Raw genomic sequence first — 25121 nt, 5'->3', positions numbered from 1 at the left:
AAAAAAAAAATATATATATATATATATATATATATATATATTTTTTTTTAATGGGAAAGGCACAAGGCAATGAGGGTCTGAATTAGGAAAATGGCAGTGAAAATGAGGCTAAAGGAGCAAATCTGAAAATATAGAGGAAAAAATCAACAAGAATTGACAAGATGATTCTACATTTTTCAACTCAGTAACCATGAGGACTATGTTTCGAAAAATAATAAAGTCAAAGGGAAAACCGAAGAATCCCATTTTGTACTTGTTTGTTTTAAAGTTTCAATGGCAAAATAGGTAGCAGTGTCCTACAATTGGAAATGTTTGACAAATATTAGGACAATCAGAGCCAGAAAGGCAGATAGAAGGGTCATTCACATAGTAATGGCAAAGGATGGTACTGCTGTAGATAAAGGACAGCATGCTGGGGGAGGTGGGTAAGGCCACATCTTCGGGGAGTGACAGGATACAGGGACTCTCAAAAGGAATATGAGGCAAATGAGAGAAAGAAGGAACAGTGAAGTGAGGAAAACAACAGGTTTAAGAAGAAAGGCGTAGTTATCTACATCAGCTCTATATCCAGAGGGAAGAGACGGATGACTGACTAAGAAGAGGTCCCTGAACTTGACAACTATATGAAATATGTAACATATCACTTATCAGTGATGTTAACTAATAAGTGTTAGTATCACTACCAGCATAATATGTTCTACTTGGATATTTTAAGTATCTAAATTTTTTCTTTATAAAATATGTTAACAGTTTATCCTCCTAGGAAAACATAAAGGATGAAATAAATCAGAGATGAAGTAGAAGGGTCAAAAATTTATTTCGTTTCTCCTAAAGGAAACAACTCCATATTAAATAGCATATACACCTGAGGAACTTTCATCAAACCTGAACACATGTGCTGCTTCAAAGCTAACACAGAGGAGTTTGATTCAGGGTAATATGAAGTACACACCACCCAATCTCTCCGAGACAGCATGGGGAAAGATGAGAGAGGAGAGCTGAGCTACTGTCTATTTAAGTTTGTTGCCTGTTTTTTGTTTTTTTTTTTTGCGGTACGCGGGCCTCTCACTGCTGTGGCCTCTCCCGTTGCGGAGCACAGGCTCCGGACGCGCAGGCTCAGCGGCCACGGCTCACGGGCCCAGCCGCTCCGCGGCATGCGGGATCTTCCCGGACCGGGGCACGAACCCGTGACCCCTGCATCGGCAGGCGGACTCTCAACCACTGCGCCACCAGGGAAGCCCTGTTGCCTGTTTTTAAATTGGTTTGTTTGTCCTTTTAATGTTGATTTCCAGGAGTTCTTATATATCCTGGCTATGGATATATAAGATATGTGTACAATGAATATTCATCTGTGATATTGTGTGTATCAGTAGTATATTCCTTAAAAATACCGTGAGTAAAAGATTCCGTTCACAAATTGAACACACACTCCATTTATATGAAATTCTAGAACAGGCAAAGCTAAGGTGTGATGATAGACATCAAAACAATTTGCAGCAGTGGGGAGGGGGTGACTGGCAAGGGGCAGGAAAGAACTTTCTGGGGGCGGGGTGAGAATATCTTGTATCTTGATTGGCTGGCAACTACAAAGGAGTATACATTTGTCAAAATTCATTGAAATACCTACTTAAAATCTGTGCATTTTCTTACATGTAAATAAGACCTTAATTACTAAAAGACAAAAAAGTTAAGGTACAACTCTGACCCTATCAAAAAGTGATTTGCTTCTGGCTGTAGTGATAATATCAAAACCTTACAAACAGTATTTCATAATTACCTTCTAGTTAGTTACAAACACCCCCATCAATATCTACACCCCGACTCCGCACACACAGCCGCTAAAAGGTGAATTCTATCACAAAACACTTAGGGCCTAAAATAACTATCACTGTCAAGGTCAAAACTTTTACTTCTAGATATTTAACAGTGTTACATAGAAATAGTATTAAACAGCCAAGCAGTCTTAATTTCATTTTTTTATTGAAATAAGGAGAAAATAATGCTGAAACTATACAATGTCAAGACACAACATATGTGTAGACCAGCTGCTAAGAGAAGATAATACAATTTGCTCCCTAACTATTTCATAGGAATGTCTTTAAGATTAGTGAGATAACAGACCAGGTCCTTTTTAGGGGGATAACTACCTGCTGTGGGTAATTGGGGTACTTTAGGGCACAGTAAATCCATCAGGTCACTGGGGTACCATTACTGTACCAAAGCAAAATGCGAGATTTAAATGTTTATGTTCTGACAATCAAGTTTTGAAGTATTCAGAGTAGTGCTTTCTGAAGCATAATTTATAACTGAAATGCACTTCAACTTCTTTCAAAATAAACAGAAAGCTTTTAATCTGTGAGTTAAACAATAAAGCTCTTCTTTGTTCTTACATGTAAGAGTTTATCATCATACTAGGCACCCAAAGATAGAAAAATAAAGATGCAGTCACTGTGCACAAGAAGCTCACAATTTAGTGAGGAAAAACATACAAATAAATAATTTAAATGTAATATAACAAGTGCTATTTTAAAATCCTTAAGTACCTGGTACTGAGAAATACCTGCACAGGGTAACTAATTCAGAATGGGGTGGGGACTTGCAAGGTGGAGGGTCAGGTGCCAGAGAAGGCCTCTGGGAAACAGTGGGCGGACGGACCCTAGAAGGATATGGCAGTCGGCCGAAAGGGAAGGCCTGGGGGCTGGGCAGAGAGTGACCAGGGCTAGAACCAACAAATGCAAAGAAAGGCAGAAAGCCAAGGAAGCACAAGGCACAGCTGGAGTGTCGTCCCGTGCCAGGGAAGGACAGGGCAGGAGATGAAAATGGAGGCCGGTGGGGCAGACTGGAAAGAGCCTCACAGTAAGGAAGCAAATATATGCATCTGGAACTCTGGACGAGCCCTAAGAGACAAATGTGGCCATCACCCAAGGAGATCTGCAGGCTGCAAAGAGAAGACGATTACAGAAATCTTGATACCAGGTACAGGTGAAGAAGAGATGGGCAAAAGAGAATGGCAGGAGCAGCCAGGTATGCCAAATAAATTCCAACAGAAGGTGGAAATCCAAAGGGGTAAAGAGCAAGAGGGAGTAGCCCATGGGGGCAGGGATCTGTCAGATCAAGACCAAGGAAGACAGTCTGCGGCACTGGGATTCCGTCACCTGTGGGGTCTCAGGCGACCTCGGCAAGAGCGTTTTGTGTGAAATCATGGCCAACAATGGAGGAAGGGAAGTCCATGGGGGCTGTGTGTGGTTTTTAGTGAGTTTCCCGGTGAAGGGAAAACAGATGACATGCTGTAAGGGACGGGGGTTGAAAGATTGTTTCAAGTAGGAGTGAGCAAGAGAGTGAGAATGAGAGAAAGTGAGAAGGAGGGAGGGAGGGGGGGAGAGACTGTTATTATTTGTTTTTTCTTTTGGTAGTTTTGGTTTGGTTTCATTTTGAGAGTCTCCAGTGTTTAAAGACTAAGATGAAAAGGACAAAAAGCCTGGAACGTTGAACTTAAAATGGAGGTGGGAGGGGTGTTAAAAAGGTCCTTTTGATTTTTATTCCATGTATGTTAGTCCATTTTTTTTTTTGCGGCACGCGGGCCTCTCACTGTAGTGTGGCCTCTCCCGTTGTGGAGCAAAGGCTCCGGACGCGCAGGCTCAGCGGCCATGGCTCACGGGCCCAGCCGCTCCGCGGCATGTGGGATCTTCCCGGACCGGGGCACGAACCCGTGGTCCCCTGCATCGGCAGGCGGACTCTCAACCACTGCGCCACCAGGGAAGCCCAGGAGAAATTTTTAAAACCAGAAAATAACTGGTAAAGATACTACCTAGGAGAGAAGGATGGGACCCAGAAGTTATTAAGCAGGGTCTTGGGGGTTGAGGTGGGTGATTCAGAAGAACACCTCTTCCACTGAGAAAAAGCAGAGAGCCCTGGAGGTGGGTTTAGAAGCTGAAGAGACTGTTGACAATGGGAGGGAAGTTGAGCTAATTAATTTTCTCATTTTGGTGCCATGAGAACTTATTTCCATTGAATCAGGAGAGGAAGGTTTGTTTCTGGTTCCCTAAATATTATTTAAGGAAAAAAAGCTAATCTTTTATCCATATAAAATAAGCATAAAAGTGAGATTTAAATAACCATACGTCTGTTCGTTGAAAAACTGACTTAATACCTCCAAGACCTTGCTCCTTTCAACCCCTCTATCTCACCTACCTGTGAGAATTAGACAATGTCACAGCCCTCAAACCTATTCCACCACAACTAAGCTACTCACACTGTTACCTGTAGGGCCCCCGCCCAAGGCATAAGCAACACTCAGCACCCGGGCTTCTCGAGAGTCAGCTTCTCTGGCTCCCTGGCTGCCTCCGGGTGGGGTGAGCATTTTATTATCCGTGCTTGGTGGTCTTCTAGGCAGAGCACCCCCTTTCAGTATAAATTACTGGAAGTGAGGCGTTCATCTCAACTCACTTTCACTGAAGCCTCACACTAGGTCACCTGGAGGCACGCATGCAGCCTTCCCACCCGACTGGCTGTCCGGCCCACGGCCTTTGGCCTCTGCAAACTTCAGAGCGGAGCAGCCCAGTCACTTCTGGAACCTTCCCAGTCACGCTGGGAGAGGAGCATTTGCACAGGTAAAGAAAGATACCGACAGGGAATCTGTGCAAGGATATTTTCACAAACTCGATACGTGATGTGAACATATTTCACATATTTATCATTCTTAGATTTCTAAGAGATCACTTCTATAAATATGGGCTTTTTATGCCTCTCAAAATCTTTATCATATATCTAGACAAGGGCAGCAGCAAGCCGTCAGTCGTAAATGAACATCAAATAAAACACTTTTCTATAATGATATTATTCCTAAAGATATTAATGAGTACTTATTAAAAAAAATTTTAATGTAATGATAGACCTAAGAATATTAAGATAATGGAGTATAAATTCATTATGTATTCCTAAGAACCTATAAAAATAAAATGATTATTTTTAAGTGAAATAAGCAAAATGAATATCAGTGAGTATTACATACGACCATCTGAATAAATTTTTTATAGGGGTGGCTAGAGAGCTAAACAGAAATAGAAACACATACACACAATATAAAAAACATACAAGAAATATTACTTCAAGTACGTGTTTTAAAACGTTGTTTACAGCCACAGTGATCCTCTGCCCTAGGCTTACCATGACAGGGATGTGACAGATCTAAACGCTGTAACAGTGAGAGGTGCTCCTCTTCCAACCACAGAGAAATCAGGAAGCAGAAACAAGACAAGGTTCTGGTCTTTTCACCACAGCTACAGCTGCGTCTTCCAGAGTCGCTGGTGAGTGTCAAGCCCTCCCTGGACCCCACCGGCACACACGCAGCTGCGCCATTAGACCAGGCTGCACCCATGCCCGCCTCTTTCCATGGCAAGGACAAGAAAGGGGGAACCCCACCCGGAAGGCCCAGTGGCCATGGAAAGAAGAGACAGATGGCTCATGGTCTCCACAGGCCCTAGACGTGCGCTGAAGAAAACTCACGCCCTAACAGGCAGGCAGACAGGCAGACCAGACCCCTTTCTCCCTCTCTGCCCCCATCAGCCTAACTCTACACACATGCCCCAACTTCCAAAATGGACATTTCAGTTAAATATTAGTCACTGGAAAGCGGGGGTTTAAAATAAAGAAATTCACTTTGTAAAATGTTTACTCTTTTGTATGACTCTAGATTTTCCGATATGCTTGCTCGTACCAAAGAGGAAAACTTACTGTTTATGTGATCGATGTAGTAGACACCAATCTGAGGGTCAAACCCGGCTTCCCATCCCCACGGCAGCTCATCACCAACGCAGTCAGCAAACGACAAGGGCTTCGTTAGCCTGTAACAAACCAGAATAAAGGTACAGGTGATTCTTTCCATCTAACTGCGTATGTTTAAATCCAGCACCCTACCCACGTGCTAAGTGTCCAGGCTGCGTTTCCTTTTTCTTCTTGATTGTTTCTAGAGTTTGCACTACTGTGTCTGAAATCTTTAAAGAAAAAAAACAACAAGGCTGAAATGCAGAGATGAGTATCCAAAAAAGTAGGAATAAGTCATAATACCCTTTGGAAAGTTCACAGCTTAAGATTGGGAGACAAATCTGTACAGTAAATAAATAAGGCCATCTTAAATCAGGGAGAACGCCAAGCTGAGGGGTCAGGAGGGCTGGAATCTAGCTTGAGCTCTGCAGCTAAATAGCCATCTCAGTGAAAAGAAAAGTTTGTCCCAGCATTCAAGCACCAGCATCATGGGAATCATCACACCAGTACCTCTAAAACGAGATATGCATCAGGCTACACTAACTTCAGATTTGGATGCTCTTTTATGTATTAACTCGCCTGCAAGGTCCACAAAGAGCTCTCTTTGAAAGGAGAGACATCAGATCTTATTTTTATACTTATATTTTTATACCTGTACTTAACAGTCTCTCAACAAAATATTTAATGGAATCAAACACACAAAGTATTTCTATTATCAATGTGATCTCACCTTTTGAAACTGCTTTAAACTTTCTCTTTAAGCCTTAAAACTAATCGGGAAACTAGTTACCTAAGCGGAGTACAGGTTTCAGAGTTAATTATGGGTTGATTTTCTCTCTCACTTCCTTCATTTTCGCATCTGAGATTTTCCCTGGCTGTTAAAGCAGCTGCAGGCAGGCCGGCACCACAGACTGGTGACCGCCCTGCTGTAGGGTGGCCAACTTCAGGTGACATCTCTGCTAATTTAATGCACTGGCACCACCAGCACAGTTCCTACATATGAAATCACCTGGAGTCTCTGTGATCCATGCTAGTGAATATCAGTGATTTCACAGCACAACTGAAATACAGGTCATTCCCAGAATCACATCACTCATCAGAATAATGAACTGCGTCATGTACCCTTCAGAACGCTGGGAGAAAAACATGAAAAGGAGGGAAGCCCTTTCTTCCCAGGTGTGGCCTGCCAACAGCCCTCCTCCAAGGACGTAAAACACCAAGGGATGAAAGAAAGAAGTGTCTCATTTTCTCTCAACCTTCGCTAAGCGTGAAATTCGCTTCTGGAGACGGCTGCAGGGATCCTGGCTTTCACGAACACTGGCTGACTCAGTCACCACACTGATTCACTGTGAGACCTCCTGACTGGGCAGCTTTCTCTACCTCAGTTTCCTTCTCTTCATTTTAAGTGGTGATCACACCCCCTATCTTCTCCCTGCAATTTAACTACCTGCTAAGATTAATGGGAGGATGAAAAGGGATTAACTCAGGAAAGTGTCTAGGACATGGTTAAGCAGTCAATAAATGTTAGTGACTATGAATCCAAGCATCACACATGAATCCTCTCTTTCACTCTCCAGAGGAACCAAGTCTGGGAGCACAAGGTACAGCAGTGTTTCTCAAAGTCTAGTCCCCACAACCAACAGCGTCCACATCTGGGAACCGGTTAGAAACAAATCCTTGGGCCCTCTAGTATAGTATATGCCTACAGGATCAGAAACTCTAGGGCCCAGCAATGTATGTTTAATCAAGCTTTCCAGGTAATTCTAGAGAATCTGGCTCAGAAGTTAAGAACTTGAAATTTGAGATCCAAGGGACCTGGATTCAAATGCTTTTTCTGCCATCTTACAACGTGGGGCAGGTTATTAACCTGAAAAGCCCCTGTTTTCCAATCTATTATTTTTTAAAAAGGTAGGGACTGGGGGAGATCATGAAGCTTAAATGAGAACCAAACGGTGTAATGCCTGATAAGTGGAAAGCTTCCATATGCAGTAGATGAGTGAAATGAAACTTAGACATGTTAAGCAATGCATCCAAATATGGCAATCTGCCATATTCGCTTTGCAAACCTGGAGTCGATTTGAACTTAATCTGAGTCCGAAAACTGGCTCTTAGAATTATGCTCAAATCCCACCTTATATCATAAAAACTGGGCAGGAAAATTGAGTTTTCTTTTGACAAAGGAATTAGATACTATGTATATCAAAAAATCCCTGGGACTTCCCTGGTCGTGCAGTGGTTAAAGAATCTGCCTGCCAATGCAGGGAACATGGGTTCCATCCCCGGTCTGGGACGATCCCACATGCCGCAACTAAGCCCGTGCGCCACGACTACTGAGCCTGCGCTCTAGAGCCCATGAGCCACAACTGCTGAAGTCCGCGCAGCTAGAGCCCGTGCTCTGCAACAAGAGAAGCCACCGCAATGTGAAGCCCGCGCACCGCAACGAAGAGCAGCCCCCGCTCGCCGCAACTAGAGAAAGCCTGCGCGCAGCAATGAAGACCCAATGCAGCCAAAAATAAATAAATAAATTTATTTTTAAAAACCCTCCCCACACCATGGAAAGTGGCCTTGTCTTCATACTCTGTCTGTAAGACTGAGCTTCGACCACCTGATTAGACAAAGCCCCTTGCGTATCATTCTGCTCGACGATTCTCTTTCCTTAATCTCCTCTATCTCTGCTGTCTAAAAGGCACATGAACCCTAAAGAAATAAAAAAGGAGACATGGAAATGGTACGTATAAATGACAAAAGAGAGACATTACACAAGTTTTGTCCTGGCACCAAAGCAACATGTTTAAGCATGAGTATGATATGAATATACTTATTACTTTTAGAATTAGAAGTCACAAAAGTTTCAGAACATGCAGTATGATTACAAGTTATGGTAACTGGATTACACTTGGAAATAATCCATCTTTTCCTATTTATTGTTCAACAGATAATAAGCACTTTATTAACTGTCACTGTTCTAACACTAGAATTACATCTATAAGTGAACTCAGTTAAAAATTCAGACGTTTCCCGTATGGACACCAAGGGGGGGAAAGTGGCGAGATGAATTGGGAGATTGGGATTGACATGTATATACTAATATGTATAAAATAGATAACTAATAAGAACCTGCTGTATAAAACATAAAATAAAATTCAAAAATTAAAAAAAAAAAAATTCAGACGTTTCCATTCCTGGAATTTTAACGTAAAAGCTTCCTTGCAGTGTTACTGCAAAAAGCAGTTTAATACTGTATTTTCTGTAACTGGATAAATACAGATCTTTTCTCCACACCCTATCAATAAGTAAAACCATTAAATACATATTTATAAATGTCAAATTTTTAATTCTTATCCAAATTATAAAACATAAATAGAATAACATTCTCAGATACCAAACAAAATGAATCACTCAAATATACTGCTATCCTGATAAAGAAAACATATTACTATGATATACTAAGAAGTAAGATGAAACAAGAAGAAATAACAGATGTATTCCAAAATTAGACACAAACATGACTTAGAACAAATACGGTGAGCCGAAATGTTGATTAGCTTCTAAATTCCTTCCTCTTGTTTTGCACAAGGAACCTCTGAAACAGTCAGTCTTCCCTTGATGTTAAGGAAGTAAAAAATGGACGGAGTTTGTTGGTTCCCCACAAAGGAGCAACAGCATGCAGAAGCCCTGAAATTACGGACCGTCTTTATGCAAAATTCCAGAGATTACTCTTTGCTTAAAAAACAGTCTTCCTTTGCACCATGACTAATGTGAAGAAAATGGCAATTTACTGCAGCACTTTGCCACAGTTTACATACAAAATTTGAACTTTGCAAGGTATTTCCTCTCCTTGTGGGCATTATATCATTCTTTTATACAACGTGCCATTTAGTATTTATTGTCAGGCCACGGATCCCTGTCCTGTGTGACATGAGGTGCCACACACAGATGAATTTACTCTTCCCAATTACACAACGGTGAATACTGCTGTGTGTGCAAGCACACATCCAGAAACGATGACTTTGCGCTAACTGCAACCGAGTTTGTGCTTATTGCACTAAACGAAACGGCACTTGACAGAGAAAACCATTTTCAGGTTAATAAAACTCTTGCCACGGTTCCAGCCTCCCAAATGTACAGTTTAGCTTGAATGTTAAAGGTCTGAAGAGTTATTTTTCCTTCACAGCCTCTGCTGCTGCCGTGTTTTAACTGAAACTCAAGGCAGAGTTCGCATCGTCGACTAGGTCTCTGATCGCTACAGAATCGGCCCACACAAACCCGCCTGAATTGCTCCAAGAGAACGGGGAAGGAATTCAAGATGAGATTCACAATGTGAATTTTACAGGGAGGGTAAAATACCAGAAATCTCTCTATAGTTCTGAGAGAATTTTAATTTATAATGTTGCTGATTAGTCCCCTAAAAACAACTTCTTATCTGTTTCGATCACTATCCTAGGCAGGGAAACCAGCAACGCAAAGGTACAAAATGAGGGGAATGCCAGGGATGAGTAACAGAGGTAGCAGAAAGAAACCGGCTTTTAAGAATACAAACCTCTTCAGAGGAGGGTAACGCAGTTAGTTCTGGGTCTTTGGGGAAATTAGCTTAAATTCTTCTCAAAGGGTCACATTAGATAGGAGAGAACTGCCAGATGGGCAGGCCTGGACCTGGGGCAATGGGTCAGGCAGTAGACTGCTGCCCTGGGTTTGAACGGCTCATGCAGGGTTACTAGCTGGTAAGTGGCGTCTAACCGGGCTCATTTCTTTAGACTGAGTCCATCATGTCCTCTTGGACCTCCTTGTGCTCAGACAGGTCCCCTCTACGTGGGCTCTAGATCTGGTCTTCCTACAGTTTATACCCACTGGTGCCAAAGAGCATCAGTTTAATCCCTCTTCTACATGATGGGCTTTCAAATATTTAAACACAACCATCTTGCTTCCCAAGTCTGCTAGCCTGGAACCCGGATGCCCCATCCCCTCGCCGTTTCTCGTATCTCTCCTCCACTCAAAAGCCTGCCCATCTCCCGCCCTTAATCCCATCCGCTTCTCCCTGCTCTGCAACTTCACTCCATCCGTTAATCAAGGGTTAATCTCCTCTCACACAGCTAATGCCTTCCTCCTCAGCCTACAGATATACAGGACTCAATCCCCCCTACCCTTCAAAATGCCTTCCCTCAGATCTCCTGGCTCCTCTTTTGACATTTGCTTCCTAACCGTTCACTCTATCTGACCTAGGGATTTTAGATCTGGAGGACCTAAAATCTCCCTTATGCCACCTAACCTAATTCTCTAATTCCTTCATGAAGAGACTCCTGAAAGGCAACATTTGTGAGTAATCACCTCTGAAAGTGCACATGGCTTGTGCTGTTGCTTTGGGGACCCAGACATTACTTGTCAAAATGTCAATAACAATATTCTATGTAAGAAAAAAAAAAAAAAAAGTTCTGGAGGGAGGAGGTGGGAGTGGGTCTGGGCTTTAAGACGGCCCTGCAGATGAGGGACAGACGGCTATTGCTGCCTGAGCGCGTCCACAGCTGTGCCCACGTCATCGTGGGCCTTTGTACCAGAAACCTTCGCAGAAGAGGCTCCAAAGAAGTAAAAAATAAGACCCGATCACAGGAGAGAGGAAAAACACACACCAAGGACACGCAACTCTTAAATTCTTTGATCTTTGGATCTGACCAAAGATCAAAAGCGGCTTTTAAAAAATACTCTCTTCACATGATTTGTAGACTGAATAGCAATTTCTAGGTAAAACTATATGATTTATACATATAGAATGTAATTCTTAAACAGGAGGTTATAATATGATTCAATTTAATTGTTTATACTGTCTGCCTCCTTTAGTTAAAAAGAAAAGGTGGGGGACTTCCCTGGTGGTCCAGTGGTAAAGAATCGCCTTCCAATGCAGGGGACTCGGGTTCTATGCCTGGTCAGGGAACTAAGATCCCACACGCCGCAGGGCAACTAAGCCCGCGTGCCACAGCTATTGAGCTCGCGCATCTCAACGAGAGAGCCCCTGTGCCGCAAAACTACAGAGGCCACGAGCCCTGGAGCCTGTGCGCCACAACCAGAAACGAGAAAACCTGCACGCCACAGCTAGAGAGAAGCTCGCGCGCCTCAACCAAGACCCGACACAGCCAAAAAATAAAGAAAGAAATAAAGAAACTAAATTAAAAAAAAAAAAAAAGAAAAGAAAAGTTGGTGCTAACAAGGCCAAAATTGTGGATGCCATCTCCCACAAGGGCTCTTTAATACAACACTGGCCCAGAAATGTTGAGTTACAGCAGTGGTTCTCAGACCTAAGAGCACATCCCACTTATCTGAAAAGCTTATTAAAACAGATTACCGGGCCCACTCCCAGAGCTTCTGACTCAGCAGATCGGGGGTGGGGCCTGACCTACTAGGACTTGCATTTCTGACAGCTTCCCCAGTGATGCTCGTGCTGTTGGTCCCTGGACCACACTTTGAGAACCACTGGTTAAAGGGCACAAATTACAGCCTAATACACCCAGGTGATGGAGAAAAGGAGAACAAACTGAATTTAAAAAGGAACCTGGGACTTCCCTGTTGGCACAGTGGTTACGAATCTGCCTACCAGTGCAGGGGACACGGGTTCGAGCCCTGGTCCGGGAAGATCCCACATGCCGTGGAGCAACTAAGTCCGTGCACCACAACTACTGAGCCTGCGCTCTAGAGCCCACGAGCCACAACTACTGAGCCCACGTGCCACAACTACTGAAGCCCACGTGCCTAGAGCCTGTGCTCTGCAATGAGAGAAGCCACCACAATGAGGAGCCCGCGCACCACAACGAAGAGTAGCCCCCTCTCGCCGCAACTAGAGGAAGCCCTCGTGCATCAACAAAGACCCAACGCAACAAAAAATAAATTAATTTTTAAAATTTATTTAAAAAAGGAACCTGGAAGCAAAAGCCTATGCTTCAGAAATATCTCTGTTGGGGCTTCCCTGGTGGCGCGGTGGTTGAGAGTCCGCCTGTTGATGCAGGGGACGTGGGTTCGTGCCCCGGTCCGGGAAGATCCCACATGCCGCGGAGGGGCTGGGCCCGTGAGCCACGGCCGCTGAGCCTGCACGTCCGAAGCCTGTGCTCCGCAACGGCAGAGGCCACAACAGTGAAAAAAAAAAAAAAAAAAAAAAAAGAAATATCTCTATTATGAAAACTATGAAATGTTTAGACAAAATTAATGGCTTAATAATTCTCAGATTTGGGCCACTTCATTTAATTTTAAGTAAACTTTTTATTCCCTCAAGGAACATTCAAATAATTTTAAAATAAGTTCTTAAAAAGAAAGGTTTTCTTTTTCTCTCATATATGAAATACATAGTAACAAGTATTCAACATCATTATTCATGAGGGAAATGCAAATCAAAACCACAATGAGGTACCCACTAGGGTGGCTATAATTTAAAAAACAGAAACAGGGCTTCCCTGGTGGCGCAGCTGTTGAGAGTCCGCCTGCCGATGCAGGGGACACGGGTCCGTGGACATGGATGGGTTGGTGCCCCGGTCCGGGAAGATCCCACATGCCGCGGAGCGGCTGGGCCCGTGAGCCATGGCCGCTTACACTGCGCGTCCGGAGCCTGTGCTCCACAGCGGGAGAGACCACAGCAGTGAGAGGCCCGCATACCAGAAAAATAAAATAAAATAAAATAAAAATAACAGAAACAACAAGTGTTGATGAGGATGCAGACAAATGGGAATGTTGTGCACTGTTGATGGGAATGTAAAATGATTCAGCCTCTATAGAAAACAGTTTGGAAGTTCCTCAAAGAGTTAAACATAGAATTATTGCATAACCTCACCATTCCACTCCGAGGCAAATAACTAAAAGAACTGAAAAAAGGTACCCAAACAATTTCATGTATGCACATGTTCATAGCAGCACCATTCACAATAGTCTAAAGGTGGAAAGAACTCAGACTTCCATCAATGGATGAATGGATAAACAACGTGTGGTATATTATTATTCAGCCATAAAAAGGAATGAAGTACCTATACATGCTACAGTGTGGATATACCTCCAAACATTACATTAAGTGAAAGAAGCCAGAACGAAGGTCACATATTATAATTCCATGTATATAAAATATCCAGTATAGATAAATCCATGCAGACGGAAAGTAGTTCAATGGTTGCCAGGGGCTAGGGAGAGGGGCAAATGGGGAGAAAGTGCTCAGCGGCTACTGGAGTGATGGAAATGTTTTGGAACTAGACAGAGGTGGTGGTTGAACACCACTGTGAATGTATATACGCCACCAAATTGTTCACGTTAAAGTGGTTAATTCTGTGTTATGTGAATTTCACCTCAATAAATTGTTTAAAAAAATTAGTAACAAGTTATAACAATGCCAAGACTCCAAGTGAATATTTGGAGTAAGTAAAATAATAAAAATATGGGAAAATGTTCAACTTCACTAATAATAAAAAGAAATGCCAAATGAAACAATAATGAGGCTTAATTTTAAGTCTATTAGGATATCAAGTTTTTGTTTTGTTTTGCTTTGTCCTAAGGATGAAATTCAGCTGTGGTGAGGATGTGGGAAATCAGTTACTTTCATTTATTGCTGGTGATTCTGTAACTTGATACATCCTTTTAAGAAACAGTTTGGCAGTATTAAAAAACCATTAAAGTCTTGATTCCACTTAACCCAGGAACGCTACTCTTACACAGTGTCCCCCGAATCCTGTCCCGCCTGACCACCTCCACAGAGACTCAGGAGTCACCTCAGGCACCTTTACTACACTCTCATTTCTCGACCGACTTCTCAAAGGCAGGGCCTCTGCACCCGTCTCTGCATCTCTAGCCCAACGCCTTCCTCGTACGCAGTTGGCATAGAATCAACGTTGACCGAGTGGGTGCAGATTAGAAAGGAAGACAGAAATGAAAACAGGGACACCATGGAAGAATTGTCATTTTTAAAAAATGTTCAATTTACAAAGATGTAATGGTAAATGCATTTATTAAGAGAATATGAAGGTTGATATTAAGGTGATAGTTGACAAACATGTTTCCTGACCATGGGACAGGCAGGATACGAGAAAAAAATCTTTCAAAACTGCATCAAAATATCTGGTCCTATAATTTATTTTAGTTTACTATAATTATAATACGTATCATAAATGAATAGCTAAACAGGGAACAGATTCTTAGTTACGAAGAGGTAAAAGAATTTATTTCAGGTGTTTCAATAATTCAGCAAGTTTTTTAAAAAAGTATCTTACCCTACAGAAGAAAACAGAGGTCAGCAAACACTTTAACCTGAACCTCATTTCTCTGCTAAGTGCCGAGAAATGTTTGCTTGTTGGATTATTTGGTTTTGGAAAATAGTTTGAGAATTTAAGTGGATATGCTGGCAAAGAAGGTAGGAATGTTTGAAAGAGGAAGAGGGCTTAAGAGATTATTGTCCAAACAAACAAACAAAAACCCACCAAGACTGTCTTGTCCTCCTCCCTAGACTTTAAACAACACACAACCATCAAGGATTTCATCACAGATAATAGCTGTTCAAGGGCCAGGACGGGAAGAAGCAGGACACTCAGCCAAGAGAATGTGCTCCAGTCACAACAACAAAGAACTGACACACGACCCACCCACCCCTCAGGCGCGGACAGGACCTTGTTAGATGCAACCTCTCTCTTAGAGAGGTCAATTAAGTGATTTAAATGAACCAGTATTACTTTTATCAAAACTTAAGGAACTGGGAAGATGTTTTTTAATCCCTATGACCTTAAAGGAGAACCCCAGTTAACAATGTTTCATTCTAGGCTATGTTTTTCTTATATAAATATATACATATGTATACCGATGCACATAAAATATTATGCACATTTTTACAAGATTGGAATTAAACTAAATAAACTATACATATACTACAGTTTTGGGTCCTACCTTAAAAAAATACAAGTAATACATTCTCATTATGAAGAATACATAAACTAGGCTAAGCTATTATTAAAGTCCCTCCTTAATTCACCTGCAGAATGCTACGTACTGCAATATTTTGGTATTTTATAGTCCACCTATAGATTCGTATACTTTTACAAAACATGCAAATAGGCTCACACTATGTGCATTTTCTATGACTTTGTTCAGTTTGCAATACAAGTAAGAAATCTTTCAATGAGCATATATATAGGTTTACCTCAATCTTTTTTACTGAGTGTATTACAGTCCATTATTTAACTGTTCATCAATTAACAGACATGAGTTGCAACTTCCTGCAAGAGAAACTAATGCTTCAAAGAACTTGCTTGTAAGTGTTTTCAGCTGTGCAATTCTTTAGACTAAAGCCCTTGGAAGAGTCAAAGAACATACACCGTTTTTAAATTTCAAAATCTCAACATGCCTTAAGGGGATGTTAAAGACGTATTAGCATTTACGTTTTTACATTCGGATAGTCTCCTCCACGTGGGCTTTAGCAATTTGCACTCCCATCCACAAGGTAAGTGGGGGCTCATTTACCCACATTCTACCACCTCGTAATACGATCGTTGGAGGGGGGAGCAATCTAGTAATTGCTAGTAAGGTTTGTAACCTTTCTGTACGTTTGCTTCTTTTGTGAATTGTCCTTTGAAAAATTGCGTTGTTTGTCCTTCTTAATGATTTGTAGCAACTTTTAACATATTTTGGTATTAATCCTTTGTCAAGTGGCAAATATTTTTTCCAAGGATATTCCTTATCCATAAACTTTGTTTATGATGATTGATTATTTAAACGTGTTGGGCTAATTGGATAGCCAGTTAGGGAATAAAAGCTAGATCCTACCTCTTTGTTACAACAAAATTAATCCCAGATAAATCAAAAGAGCTATACAGGATACATGAAACTAACTGAAGTATGAAACCCACTAGAAGAAAAGATATAGAAGAATTCTTTAGGACTTCTGGATTGCACTCCTTAACCCAGTGTTTCAAACTGTAGTCCATTAAAACACTTGCCACTGAAAATAAATACAGTGACAACAAAATCATACTCTAAAATTTTAGCGAATTGCTGGCAGCGGCTTGGAGCTGATGGCTTGATCACTTGGTTGAAAAGGCAATTAAGTGTCAGAAAGGTGCTAAAGACATAGTAGCACCAAACAGACTTTCTCCTTGACCTAACCAGAAGACTTGAAAAGTGAAATAGACGAAAAAAAAAAAGACTAAAAGTTACTTAATGGGATGTTCCTATTCCACTGCACCTACCTTGGGAACCATGGTCCTAGGTCAACGGAAGACACCCAGCAAGGAGTGGCAGAGCTGGGACGAATTTTAATTTAGGAAAGTGAACCTGAGAGTGACGCCCTGAGCAGGCTAAAGCAGCGGTTCTCAAAGTGTGGTCCCTGACCCAGCAGCATCAGTACCGCCTGGTAACTGGGTAGAAATGCAAATTATCAAGCTCCTCCCCCGAAACTACTAAATCGGAAACTGGGAGGCTATGGCCAAGCTCTCCACGTGATTCTCATGCCTGTGAGAGCTGCTGGGCTGGAGAGGCTGAAACAGACCTCAACCTTCCCTTTTACCATCAGAGAGTAAGCAACTGCAACGACGAGGAGAAAGGTGACCAAGGTGGTGGCAGTGCGGAGGGCTGCGGGAAAGGAAATGAGCGGATTCGAGGCTGCCTCCGAGGAGAAAAGGTTCCTAGTCACGGCAGACCTCCCAGTCACTGGATATTTGAAAGCAGAAGCGGGATAACGAAAAGTTGGGGGTGTTACTGAAACAGGGCACTCACTAAACGTGAAAGCAGAAATGAGAAAGTCTACAATGCTTATGGTTTGGCAGTTTCAAAGGAGCGTAGTGATATCAGCGTGGGTAAGCAAAATGAACAGGAACAATTAACTTAAAAATATGTTGTGTGTGAGGCGCCAGAGGGACATGCAGGTAAAATGAGGACTAAAATTTCCATGTGGAGATCAGATAATGGATGAGATTAATGAGCCAGGCAAGGCCTTGGGATGTGCCCACATTTAATGGGACAGTAAGGATGCTGAGGAAACTGACTTCAACTGGAAGAGGAAAAAAAACAACAACCCACTCCAGCCTCTAATCTTTTCATTCCTGCCAATAGGAAGTAATAATAATAAAACTACCAACAAAGGAACATTTCATTCATGCGTCCATGAGGTCACCTGACGTTTACTGAAAGCCTCTTTCGTGTGCTGGGACACACGAGTCGCGAGAAGCATGGCTCTCGTTCCCAGCAGCTTCTCCAGACAAACAGTGCCTGTCCTCTAGGTGGGAGCTGCGGGGTGGCATAAATCACTTCCCTAGTGGTAGCTCAATGTTTGCTTTGGAGATAAATGCACTTGGACTGTGCCTCTTTGTGGTACCATGGATTAATACCACTGGGCTAGTCTTTCTGACATTGGGTGGAGTGCAGGGGAACACAAAGTCGTCCTCGTAACAACACAGGGCTAGACTCCCTGAACCAAAGCACCCATTTCTCTCTTTTAAGTGCAGAGACTCCATATTTGTTAAGAGGGAAGTAACCTTCCGAGGCCAGGAAAACCAGCTGCACAGAGCCCACGTGGACTCGATCTCATCTCCTTTCCACACACTAAGTCCATGGTTAACTACCCATCTTCACGCCCCTGATCACGTTGACCACAGGAAGCAGTTACAGGTCATGCTGGAATTTAATAATCCCAAGCCTAGCTTTTTTTTTTTTTTTCATAGGATCACTGAAGTTTAATTTATATACCAGAAAATTTGCCCGTTGTACGTGTACAAATCAGAAAATTTTAGTAAATTTATAGAGTTAAAACCACCACACAGTCTAAGTGTAGTACATTCTGACCACCCCCAAAAGATCCCTTATGCCTATTTGCAGTCTCTCCCTGCCCCATCCCTACCCCCTGCCCCAGGCAAACATGAATTTACTTTCTGTCTCTATAGATTTACCTTTTCTGGAATTTCATACAAATGGAAGCATGGAAATTTGTGCTTTCTTGTGTTTGGTTTCTTTCATTTAGCATGTTTTTGTGGTACACCCATGTCGTCTAAAGATTGATTTATCTTTCTTCCTTCCTCCCTACGACCTGTCTTGTCCACTTCTGGAGTCCTTGGTGCCTAGAACAATGGCTGGTACTCATCCAACACGTGCTCAATGACTGTCCTTTCCGTGGACCACTGCATCTGCACTGATGGATCCCTGGCAACCACACTCTAAATCCCTCTCGGGATACGAGGCTTTTGCACTGAAAAGCACCTCATTCTGGCTCTGAGTACAACTAACACAAACCAAAAGAATCACGGATTTTTTTTTTTAAAGCTACAGGATTGGAATTCTGAGAATCAAGTATCAGAAAACTAAGAAATATTCTTACGCAGCCCAAGGAATGGCGCTAACATGCTACAAATCAATTCCATCCCCAGCATTTGCTTTGCTAGTTAAACACATGATTGGATTTTTGTAACTTATAGGAAGACTTTCTTTGGTGGTATTTCCTTATGCCTTCCAGCCTCTGTTTTCCTCTGGCACAGCACCAGATCCTCCAAGCACTAAAAATTAGACGTATGGAATGTCAGGAATGTCTGATAACTACACTAACTTCAGAGCTCAGCCATTAGTCATAAACAGAAATGCCCTTTGAGCTCACTCAAATTCAACTCGAAGCAAACAAAAGTCATGAGGCTGAGTACTGGCAAAGCGTGCAGGCTGCTGTGGGCTGGGCTGGGAAGGCTCTAAATATAGTTCTTCATCGCAGCAAAGACAAATACTGCTTCGTTATCGACAATGTTAATACGCCGAAGGTGCAAAGCATTGCTCGGTGACGTTTTCAATTGGTAGCACCTGAGTTAGAAACACAAACCATTAAAATTACTTTATAAAATAAAGTTTGTCCTGTTCCCATATACTTTCACTAACATCTCCTTAACAGGGCCTCATCTTTAGTTATCAATCCAGCACTACAGGTGCTGGTACTGTTCAAGATTAATTAAAAGAATACAAACACCAAAAACTTTGAGGAACTGTTCTAGTTCGAAAGAGAAATAACAGAGACCTCCCTGGTGGTCCAGTGGCTAGGATTTGGCACTTTCACTGCTGGGGCCTGGGTTTGATCCCTGGTCAGGGAACTAAGATCCTGCAAGCTGCATGGGTCACCGCCTCCCCCCGCAACAAAAGAGGGAAATAACAACCAATTGTAGCATGTTTATCTCAAATGGATCCCAATTTTTAATTTTTAAAAAAGGATAAAAGAATTCTTAGAACTGGGTAATTTAAATATACTAGATGTTATACTAGATATTGGATGATAGATGTTATATGACATGACAGGATTTTAAACATTTTCCATAGTTGTAATCATTGATATTACGGTGAGTAAGGGAATATTTTTTCCTTGGAAGATGCATGCTGAATTATTTAATGGTGGAGGGTCATAATATCTGTAACTTACCTTCCAATGTTACATTAAAAAACAGTAAACATAAATACAATACACACACACGCACAAAATAAAAAATAAATACAATACACTCATATATTTAAAGAGAGAGGGAGGAGAGGATAAAAGAAATGTGGTGATAAATTATTTGTCAGATCTACAAATTTTTCATAATAAAGTTAGGAGGGAAAAAAAAAAATCCCTCATTGAGGAAATTCCAGTAAACACAACAGATTGAATACATGTGTTTGCCTACACTCCATCTAGAAAACTGCAGAAAAAGGATTTTAAAAAGTCATAAACACAGAAGGACAAAGGGCAGCTCAGAGGACAAGAGCCACAAAATTTGGGATTGTGGAAAGCCGAGTGGTAACTGAGTTAGCTGACAGAGAAACAGGAAACCTAAGTCAGCAAGAGAAAGCCCAGCAGCTGATTGATTCATACTGCAAACCCTTGAAAGGCTCTGGAATTCCAGCATCAAGGACTTCAGACGGCTGGGTGTGGCTGTGGAGGACTGGCCGGAAGTCTGTTAAGAAGTAGCCAGCCCCTCAGCCTGCCTTTGCTCAATCTGGGTGAAACTGAAGGTTTCCTCTCTAGAGAGACTCAACTACAAAGATTCTGGACTTCCTGGCAGCTGGTACAGCTGAAAGAAGGTGTACCTTACTGAAAACACGAGCATCAAGGGACTGTCCACGCACTGACCAGTGAGGTTCCCGGACCCCCTTTCCCCACTCAGTTTTCAGAACCACTGGTAGCTGGGCTTACACTTGCTAAGCAAGAGATTGGTGGCGTTTTTCCTGGGAAAACTAACAAGCTCAGAAGAGATCTATTGACATTAATACCTGGGAGTGCCCTTACAGGAAGGGTGGGCCAGATCACTACATGACTAAGCCTCACCCACAATATAGAGCTTCCAAACTGCTTTTTATGGCTCATTCTTAAATATGACTGATAGCTGTATCAGTCAGGACAGGCTAGGTAACGCTCTAATAAAAAATAATACCAAAGTCTCAGTGGCTGAACACAACAAACACTAATTTCCCACTCAAGCCAAGTTCAAAGTGGTTCTGGATGACTCCCCCAGGCAGCTGGCCTCCACAGTATGGCTCAGGATTCCAGGATGCATCTCGGGTGACTGGCACCTCCACTACGATACTAGGTAGATAGATAGATAGATAGATAGATTGATAGATAGATAGACAGATCTCAGTCAATCAACCTTGTGGGCTGGGGATACACATACACCCATACTGTTCACATTCCACAGCCAAAACACACCACCATATGGAGGCAGGGAAATTAATCCCCTCATGTGCCTGGAAGGAGTGGAAGAACCAGAATGATCAGAATGAGCTATTCTAATGCATAAGTTAAGAACACTAGGTCTCTAAAATAAAAGCAGAATCTAAAACAAACACACTAAAACAATGAATCAGGCAATTTAATGCATAGAAGAAATTTTCAATTTTGTTCAGAGAAATTGAAGAAAATTTCAATAGCATAACAGACCATCAAAAAATAAATATTTGGAGAAAGAAATTTAAAACCCTTGGTAATGAACAATATGATAGAAGAAATGAACCTATCTACTGAAGTGTTAGAAGATTAACTTAAGAAAATTTCCCAGAGAGAAAGACAAATAGAAAGGAAAAGATAGGAAAACTGGAGGACCAGTCCAGGGGGGTCTACTATCTGAGTAGCAGCAGTTTCAGCAAGAGAGAACAAAGTATACATGAAGGGGAAGATATTATCAAAGATGTAATACAAGAAAATTTCTCTTAACTGAATGACTGCTTTCTTGAATATAAACAGCCCACCCAGAAGAATCGTTAAAAAAAAAGAGACCTACGTCAAAGCACAATATTGTGAAATTTTAGAACGTGGAGGCAACGAGAAGAGTCTAAAAGCTTCGAGAGGAACCAGGTCACCAAAAAAAAAAAAAAAAAAAAAAAAAAAGAAAAAGAAAAATCAAGAATCAGAAAGGCTATACACTAAGAACAAATTTTCTGAAAAAGAAATAGAGAAATTGATCCCATTTACAATGGCATCAAAACCGACAAAATACCTAGGAATAAATTTAACCAAGGAGGTGACAGATCTCTACTCTGAAGACACTGAGGAAAGAAATTGAAGACAACAGAAATAAATGGAAAAGTATCCTGTTTTCATGGATTGGAAGAATTAATATTGTTAAAATGTCAGTACTGCCAAAAGCCATCTACAGATTCAATGCAATCCTTATCAAGATAACAAGGGCATTTTTTAAAGAAGTAGAGAAAATACTCCTAAAATTTATATGGAACCACAACAATACCCTGAATAGCCAAAGCAATCCTAAAAGAATAACAAAGCAGAGGCATCACACTTCCTGATTTCCAACTATACTATAGCTATAGTAATCAAAATGGTACAGTACTGGCATAAAACAGACAAACAGACAAATGGGACAGGATTGAGAGCCCAGAAATAAACCTAAGCATATACAATGAACTAATATTTGACAATCGAGATAATAATACCCAATGGAGAAAAGACAGTCTCTTCAATAAATGGTGCTGGGATAATTGGATCCTCACATGTAAAAGAATGAAATCGAACCCCTATCTTACAACACTCAGGAAAATTTACTCAAAATGGATTAAAGACTTAAATGTAAGACCTGAAACCATGAAACTCCTAGAAGAAAACAGAGGAATAAAGCTCCTTGATGTGAGGCTTGGTAATGACTTTTTTGATACGACACCACCACAAGCAACAAAATAAAAAATAAACAAGTAGGGCTACATCAAACTAAAAGTTTCTGTAGAGCAAAAGAAACCAGGAAGAAAGGGAAAAGACAACTTATGGAATAAGAAAAAATATTTGCAAACCATATATCTGATAAGGGGTTAATATTCAAAATATGTAAAGAACTCATAAAGCTCAACAGCAAAAATAAACAAATAACCCAGTTAAAAAATCGACAAAGGACCTGAATAGATCTTTTTCCAAAGAAGATATACAAAAGGCCAACACATACATGAAAAGATGCTCAACATCATGAGTCATTAGGGAATGCAAATTAAAACTGTGATGAGATATCACCTCATGAGTGTTAGAACGGCCATCATCAAAAAGACAAGGGATAACAAATACTGGCAAGGATGTGGAGAAAAGGGAACCCTTGTGCACCGTTGGTGGGACTGTACAGCCACTATTGAAAATAGTCAAAAAAATTAAAAATAGAACCACCATATGGTCCAGCAATTCCTCATCTGGGAATACATCCAAAGGCAACAAAACACTAACTCCAAAAGATATCTGTACCCCCATGTTCATAGCAGTATTATTTATAATGGCCAAGACATAGAAACAACCTAAGTGTCCATCAGTGAATGAATGGGTAAAGAAGTTGTGCTATCTATCTATATACAGCACAACTATATTATATATATATATATATATTATTCAGACATAAAAAAAATGAGGAAATCCTACTACCTGTGCCAACATGGATGGACCCTGAAGGCATTAGGCTAAGTGAATTAAGTCAGACAGAGAAAGACAAATACATATAAATGATCTCAATTACATGCGGAATCTGCAAACAAACAAAACACCAAAAAAACCTCATAGTAAAGAAAAAGAGATCAGACTTGTAGTTGCCAGGGGCGGAGGTGGGGGAAAGGGGGAATTGGTGGAAGGTGGTCAAAAGGTACAGACTCCCAGTTATAAGCTAAGTAAGTACTAGGGATGTCATGTACAGCATGGTGACCACACTAGCAGCTAGCAGCTAACACTGCTGTGTGATACACAGGAAAGCTGTTAAGACAGTAAGTCTTAAGAGTTATCATCATGAGACAATTTTTTCTTTCCTTCCTTTTCTTTTTATTGCGTCTATGAGATTCAATGTGAGATAGCCGAACCTATGGTGGTAATCATTTCACAGTACGTGTAAATCAAACCATCATGCTGTATGCCTTATACAGTGCTATATGTCAATTATTTCTCAATAAAACTGCGGAAAACAAGAATCATAAAGGCACCGGACTTTACACAAAGGCTGGAGGCTACAAGTCAGTAGAGAAACATGGTCCCATTTTTCAGTACAAATTATTTCCAATCTGAAATTGTATCCCCAGGTAAAATGTCTATCAGGTATGAGAGTAGAATAATGTGGCATTTTCTGAGATGCATAGACTCAACAAATTTCTCTCCTATGCCCCCTTTCTAAGGCAACTCTACCAAAAGGAGAGAAGAAAGCAAGAAAACTGGAAGACATGGGATTCAAAAATTAAAGTATCTTAATTTCTAGTAAATGGAGATCCCACGCGCGCGTATGACCCATGCAGCAGTTACAGTTACATGACTCACCAGGCTGAACTGGAAGCCAACAATAGAAGGAACAGCAGGTGTGAAACCGACAGAATACCTGTTGTGTTTAAATGTACTGAAAGGAGATTTACAATTCTGGCAGCAAATTGGTGATGGGGACATAGAAAATTAAGTCAATGGAAAAAAAAGAGACAATTATTAACTACAGAGAAAACCAAAGGAAATTCAGCTGTAGTACACTAGATTGGTCATCCAGAAACAATATTTACATAGTCATAAAAATGTAAATATTGAATACTGATTTATTTACAAGGTGATATAACACTCCAGGATGATGAAGGGAAGGGAAATGTGTACATGGGGCAGGCACCCAGGAGAGCTGAATCCTCACCCCGAGTGGGAAGTCAATTCTCCAAATCTACAGCTAAGAAAATCAAGACATATACAAGTGTTATTTAAAAATACAGAGGTAGGGCTTCCCTAGTGGCGCAGTGGTTGAGAGTTTCCTGCCGATGCAGGGGACACGGGTTCGTGCCCCAGTCCGGGAAGATCCCACATGCCGCAGAGCGGCTGGGCCCATGAGCCATGGCCGCTGAGCCTGCGCGTCCGGAGCCTGTGCTCCGCAACGGGAGAGGCCACAACAGTAAGAGGCCCCCGTATCGCAAAAAAA

At 41.5% G+C, this 25121-nt stretch overlaps 1 protein-coding gene across 1 annotated transcript in view; it reads right to left on the bottom strand.

The window, feature by feature from the left end:
* Positions 1-25121, bottom strand: part of WWC2 (WW and C2 domain containing 2) — a 164277-nt gene that overhangs the window by 71280 nt on the left and 67876 nt on the right. Inside the window, exon 2 of the mRNA XM_007466510.1 lies at positions 5734-5843. Within this exon, the coding sequence (XP_007466572.1) occupies positions 5734-5843 (110 nt within the window). The remainder of the gene's footprint in view (positions 1-5733; positions 5844-25121) is intronic.

Source organism: Lipotes vexillifer, unplaced genomic scaffold (genome assembly GCF_000442215.2).
Source record: "Lipotes vexillifer unplaced genomic scaffold, Lipotes_vexillifer_v1.1 scaffold951, whole genome shotgun sequence".
In the NCBI taxonomy this organism is placed as follows: domain Eukaryota; kingdom Metazoa; phylum Chordata; class Mammalia; order Artiodactyla; family Lipotidae; genus Lipotes; species Lipotes vexillifer.
Note: the sequence above shows the minus strand (reverse complement) of the source record. Positions and strands in the feature narration are given on the sequence as shown.